The 7337-nt window shown below is 37.8% G+C and overlaps 1 protein-coding gene across 1 annotated transcript; it reads right to left on the bottom strand.

The window, feature by feature from the left end:
- Positions 1–1751: 1751 nt before the first annotated feature.
- Positions 1752–3537, bottom strand: foxl2a (forkhead box L2a). Its single transcript, XM_084418034.1, has one exon. The coding sequence runs from the start codon at positions 3343–3345 to the stop codon at positions 2434–2436; it is 912 nt and encodes a 303-aa protein (XP_084274160.1). The 5' UTR covers positions 3346–3537; the 3' UTR covers positions 1752–2433.
- Positions 3538–7337: the final 3800 nt, after the last annotated feature.

Raw genomic sequence — 7337 nt, 5'->3', positions numbered from 1 at the left:
TCTATAATCCCCCCCATTAATAGGCCTATAACTTTAAGCAAAACGTGTAAACCCCAATGAAATTAAAATGACAAGCAATTAATAATTCAACACTTCATTAACAGACACTCAAAGTAGACTCTCAATTATGATGATGATTATTATTATTATATTAAATATTGTATTATTAGAATAGAATACTAATTGGTTTCTAATTATTGCAGAAATAGGAAAGGCTAAAGTAAATTATATATATAGCCGCCTAGCCAACTCAAGGAAACTCAAGGAACTAACAAAACTGAATGAAATGAAAAGCATTTGTGTGAATGTATTATATTCTAGGCCTTTACATGTGTCCTGTAGATGAACTGCTTAAGGGTGAACAATACACCTGTGAACAACCCCATTAAATATATAGGAGGATAAAAGTTCTTTTGTGACAACATTCCCCGATGCGCTTTTTGGGACACACACACAAGGGGCCCCTCACTGACCCCGAGCGCGCGCGTATCCTGCATGCGGGCGCATTATGTGACGCACACCTGCAGGCTCCTGAGAGGACATGACTGGGGAAATATGCTCGCTCAATAATAAGCCGATCGTCCAAATATCTAAGAAAATGTTTAAGATTATAACTCTAAAAAAGTAAATTGGATAGCCTACATTCAAACAATGAAAACCATCTTCTCAGTAGGCTATAATTGTTTTTGTTAAAAGTGAATCATGTCTCCAACGTTTTATTAATGTAATGTTCAAACATTCGATACTCAAATAACGATCTTTATCATTATCTCAACGAATCCACTATATAGGCCTAATCTATTTTTTTTTATAAAACACTGTTTACTTAACGTTATAGGCCTATGGCCGTTCAGCCTTATGGCGCGCAAACAGAGAAAGACGCTTTAACTTTCATTATTAACAATCATTATCTTAAAATATATTTACCAAAGTTTCATTAGGCTACATTGCTAATTATCTAAATGTAGATTAACTGTTATTTATTAAACATTAGCTATTATGTAAAAACATTTATAATGTTATTAAGGACAGTTATCAAAATATGTTATTTTAATGTTTGCGAAGATTTTTCTTTATGGAAAATTGAATCGTGCAAAAACATACATTTTGGTAAAAAAAAGTTTTTCAGATGTGCATATTATTCACTATCTAATTAATACATTCACAGAGATACACTTGCATTGTATATTTACAGCAATCGTGTAGGCCTACTTCTAGTAAAATTATTTTTAAAGACACGAAATAAAAAGCGATAAAAGGCGAAACTATTCATGAAATAGGCGACATGTTAAAAAGCTGTTGACACCAGATGCGGCCAATAATTTCGAATACATTGATTTGACAGGGCTAAATATTTACAAATTCAGCTAAATAATTTGTCTTAAAAGTTGACGCAATTTTTTCCTTATCTACAGGCCCAATGTTACTTAATATGTACTCGCAAAAATGACTATTTTTACACGAGAAACTTTAGAAGCAGAGTCATTTTTAGAAATTATTTTCGACGTAGTCCTATTTGGAAACTATTTTCATACAGTAAGCTAAATGATCTCGCATAAAACTCTATATGAATGCCTGTATGAATACGACACATGATCAAATATTAGTGGAAGGCCAGAAATGTAGTTGGCTAAACAGTTACAGCACTCCGATTCAAATCGCCAATCTTGTTATATAATAATAATAATAATAATAATAATAGCAGAATTATAGCCTATATAAATTATAAAATCCAAAATCAGTGTCATGTTGACAAAGAGTTTATTAAAGAATAAAAAGTAGATCTATTTAAAAAAAAGACTGAAAAGTGCTAGTTAAACATGGTCCCAATGTGTCATAGACATTCAAATTATTTAATTGTTTTTTACAAAGTACATACAAAACAGTCCAAACTGGCAGTCACGTGCCCTGACCCCTACGAGACCCTTAATCACGGAATCAAGAGGCCAAAACACAGGTGTACAGGTTGTGTTTGTGTCTCCGGGTTATCTACCTGTCCAGAGCTCCACTGCATCCTTAAACATTCAAAAGCAAAGACAATAAAAAAAAAAAAAAAAAAAAATTGAATTGGGAAAAGGGTTCAGAACCCAATACTTCACTCCAAAGTCATTGACAGTATGTTGTGAACGGATTCAGGTAAACATGATTTGTAATTCCATGACGATGATAAACCTTCGATGATCTGGCCATCTTATATGAATGAACAGTTTATACACATTCAGAACACAAATGTCTGCGAAGAAAAATATGAAACCTTGCATCAAGGAGACCAGTGCTTCCATAATTCGAGGCTCCAGTAAAAGTTTCTCCTTCTTATAAGTCCCTAGACCCCGCACGATTTATGAAATGTCTTTTTTGAGATCGCTGGACCTTGTTTTTATAGTCTTTTAGCGAGTACAGTATTGATCTGAGTTTGATCTCGCGACGCCCGAGCTAGATGTCGATTCGCGCGTGCAGTGCGGAGTGTTTGCTCTCGTGGTCCCAGTAGGAGCAGTGCATCATGGAGAGTTCCGCGGGCTGGCGCGCGCAGGCGAACTGAAGCCCCGTCCCGTTCCCGCCGGACACCGGAGGAGGAGCCGCCGTCGCGGGACTCAGCTGCTGCGCGTGAGGGAGCGTGTGGTGGTGGTGGTGATGATGGTGGCTCATGCCGTTGTAAGAGTTCACCATGCCCGGGAGACCTATGCTCTGCACGCGCGAGTACGGGTTGTACGAGGACGGCGCGGTCAAGCCTTTCACGTTAACGGGACTCACGCTCCCGCCGCTCATCTGACAGGAGGTGTACGGCATAGGCGCCGGAGACCATGAGTTATTGATAAACCCGGACTGCAGGTATTTAGGCGGGGAGAGGTAACCGTACCCGTCTCCGCCGAACAGAGACTTGCCAGGCTGGAAGTGAGTCGGTGGAGGCCTGAACGGTCTCTTCATGCGCCGTCGTCTCCGGTAGTTGCCCTTCTCGAACATGTCCTCACACGCCGGGTCCAGGGTCCAGTAGTTCCCCTTCCGCTCGCCACCCCCCTCCCGAGGCACCTTAATAAAGCACTCGTTGAGGGACAGGTTGTGTCGGATGCTGTTCTGCCATCCTTTCTTGTTCTTCTCGTAGAAAGGAAACTTGCTGATGATGTACTGGTAGATACCGGACAGCGTGAGACGCTTTTCCGAGCTCTCGCGGATCGCCATCGCGATTAACGCCACGTAGGAGTACGGTGGTTTCTGTGTGGGGTCGGATTTGTCCGGTCCCTTCTCCGGAGGAGGTTCGTCTTTTGTCCGGTCTTTCTCCGCTGAGCTCGAGGTAGTGTCCATGAGGATCATGCCGTTATCCTCAGGGCCTGGGAATGTGGCCATCATTGCGCGCGCAGACCTGCACCAAAACAGAACCGTGGACTAATAAAAACAGTTCAGCAATGCAGTAGTCTTCTGTTGATGACAGTCGAAACTATCATGTGAAGAGAGAGGTTTTTTTACACAAATGTTTCGTTCTTTCTATTTTGGATGTGTGCAGCTTAATGTTAGAAAGCTCTCGCGCTTCAGAGTTTCTCCTCAACTAGATACTCATGGAGAAGGAGGGCAAATTGTGGTTTGGTTTCTCCGTATAAGCCCGCCTTCTCTTTTCCTCACACACTCTCTCACATTCACACATATTGGATGCGGTAGGGCATAAAGCTTCCTGATTCGTAGCCTATGCTTCGAAAGCGATTCATCTAATTTGCTTCATACCCTCTAAATTCTGAACTATGTCTCTCAGCGCGTCAACTGAAGCAACAACTGGAAACCGACACAGTTTTGGAAGACATAATTAGTTCATATAACAGGTGCAGGAGCCGTACGCAGTCAAACCATTCTTAAAATCTAATAGAAAAAGAGATTTCATGACAATAGGCTATAGCCTACCATTTACACACAATATGGACAAACGGTTATTATGATATTAGTTATGTTACTATCATCACTACAATTTCCGACCAATATCTATCTATCTAATGTTGAACTAACTTATTATTTACAATATTCCTGTTGTGTTCCTTTAAATTTATCGATTTCATTTATCTTTTGTGATTTTTCTTCAGTGTCATGATGTGACTTTTATCACTCTTGTATTTGGCTCATACTTGTTTTACATTATTGTATAGTTATTTCGTGAGATATTCACACATTTCTGGGAATAGTTATTTTCAATTTAAAGCATATATTAGTAAGTTAGCCTACTTTAAGTGTTTGTCAAGGACCAATTAAAGGATAATACGACTGATCACTAATGTGTGTTTTGGTGGATGTGGCCCCACAATATCCGCTATACCTCCATTATGCAGCTAGAACAATTCTGAGTGTGTCTATGCTATGCATTTAAATGCATATCTAAAAAATGTAGCCGAAAATGACAGAACTTGCATCTTCCAGCACCAAATAATTTGTGCATGACTGGTTTCCTGAGATAGCCTACCTATGACGTTAGTACCACGTTATTCCCAAAAGCACAGTTAAGTATAGGCTTATAGCACGAAAAATATCCGTAAGTAAATTATTTACTAGTCGAATTAGTCGGATTTCCCCCCTCTTTATTCATATTAACTGATTATGGCAAAATACCCTACACGATAACCGAGAATAAAACATGGTGGTGAAAAAACACATTTAATAATTCACAGTCTGTGCATGCCACGCACGTGAATATTTAAAAGAGTAAGTTATAACTGCATACTACTTTACTAGGCTAATAGTAATAACAGCATACTTATTAATAATACAATTCATTTCTCAACGTTCAATTCAAACGTTTTGGCCGTAAAGTTTTTACACTTGACACCTTAACCAACCAAACTAAAAAAATATAAATAATAATAGGCAACAGTTCACTGTGTGCGGTTGCGTCGGTGTAATTGTCCGCGTGCATCTGTATGGTGTTTTTTAAAACATGGGTTATGATTTTTCACAGGTCAGTGGCTGCCAGGTTTTTAATTCGTCTTGGCCAATTGCTTACAATAAGCTATTCAACACACCAAGTGTTTTAACTTCAGATTTAGATTAATTGTCCTTGTGTGTCCATGCAGCCAATTGATACCCGCAGACTGTAGGCTAATTATCCAAATCATGTGTGTCACATAACATAAGCTTAAGTACACATTTATAATCTTCATGAAGTTTAGCCACAGTTCATTTTTCACTTATTATGAATTTATTTTATTTGATGGATTTATTATTGTTATGATTGTAATTTATTTTATTTATTTTTGCATTAAGAATATATACTTTTGGATTATTATGACCTTTCTTCAGCACTGTTTGACCTGAGATGCTCTGAAGCTTTAGTTTCTTAGCGAGCAGTGCATGTGCTGGTTTGTTAAAAGGCGACGTAAATTAAGATATATATGTGTGTGTGTGTGTGTGTATGAATGTATGTAGGCTATGTAAGTATATACATAGGCCTATATATACATTCAACCACCCTCAAAATATAAATGAGATAAAATACATAGCTATAATAGCATGATTCAAATTCCCATGGTGTTAAAAAAACAAATCAATGTCGGAATTTAAAAATTAAATGTTATAAAGTATATTATAATTGAGTCTTCCTTTTTAAGTTTCGACATTGCCGAAGCCTTCGACAAATAAAACCCATCAGTTCACCGTTAACCAGCGACTTAATTCTGCTAAAATTTGCACACACATTAAATAACTCCACAACAAAATGATTAAAGTAAAACGTGTTAAGTAGCCTAGGCTATTTATCTTCTGAGGACATTAATGAGAAAATCTCGTAGCCTAAGTTATTATGGTTGTGGAAATGAGTGAGTTGAACTCATTAGTCATCGCTGTTAGCGTCACACGTAGCCTGTATATTATGCAACAATTACCAATGTTCTTTAATAATAAAAATATCAAGCCTGTCTCTAGCATATGTTACTTTGAACAAAAAACGTAATCACAAGTCTATGCGAATTATATTAAAAATCTATTCTCGTCCGTGATGTGCTTTTTATTTATTTTGTATTAAACAAATGTGAAAGTTTCAGAAAATTCAGCTGGAGAACAAAGCAATTGGTCTTTAAAAAATCCTGTCATGACATTTTAGGAGTATAATCGTTTTACCGTAAACCTAAATTTAATTTGAACCTTTACTAATTTGAACCTTAATAAGCTAAACAACGATTTTGTTTCATAAAATAGGCTATATACGAAAATAATGAACAAGGCACATATTTTCCACCAAGAGAACGATGTTTTACTTAATAATAAATACACACAATATTCCTAGTTATAAAAACTCACCAGGTTAGTCAGTCCCAACACGAGCCACAGATTTACAAAGATAGCAATAAAAATGCTCTTTCAGGTGTGAACAAGATCCATGGTTTGCCAGGCTCACCGAGGAGAAGAACAGCGAGTGTGTGTGGAGAGGGAAGGAAGGAAGAGGGAGGAGAAGGAGAAAGAGGATATAAATGTATGCATAAGTTTGTAATGCGTGCTTAATATACTTTGAAAAGCAAAAAGTCCTGATGCCTGCACTTTCTGAGACACACACACACACACACACACACACACACACACACACACACACACACACACACACACACACACACACACACACACACACACACACACACACACACACACACACACACACACACACACACACACACACACACACAAACACACACAGGTTTGTCTTAACATCAGGTTAGTGATATCACGTAACTCAACAATTACGCCTAAACAAAACCCTCACAGAGACCTGAGCAAAACACTAAATATGATTTAAAAGATGTTCACATTTTAAAATAGTGAGTACATGTTATTCCTGCAATAAACTGTTGATAATCCTTTCACATCATCAGTGTCATTATCAAATGCAGATCATAAAGTTACATAGATCATCACTTCACCAGTGCTTTCATTTCATTATCAGTCACAATGCTTTGACCTTATCATTAAGGTCCATTCTGGTTTGAAGTAAAGACATGTCAGTGATGCACATATAACAGACAGGGAGGAAAAAGTGCATGCAGAGATGAGAAAATGGAGGAACGGAAAGAGGGATTAAGACTGAGGGATGTTCTCCTGCTCCTACTGTGACAGGTGGACATCATCAAAGGAACACACACACACACACACACTCTCTCTCTCTCTCTCTCTCTCTCTCTGTGTGTGTCCGTCCTTCAGTATATCTCATTGTATTGATCATTTGCAGTCTACAAACATTCAAAATTAAATGCTTATTTAAGCTTAGTATTGTGAAATTAGGCTATATGTTGTACAAACATTGAAACGTTGAATGAATTTGAAAGTCTTCACTATTAATTTGACAATTCAGAGAAAAGGCAGTGGAAATTTACTCCAAT

This window comes from Rutilus rutilus, assembly GCF_951802725.1.
Source record: "Rutilus rutilus genome assembly, chromosome: 9".
Taxonomy (NCBI): domain Eukaryota; kingdom Metazoa; phylum Chordata; class Actinopteri; order Cypriniformes; family Leuciscidae; genus Rutilus; species Rutilus rutilus.
This window is presented reverse-complemented; position numbering and strand designations above follow the sequence as displayed.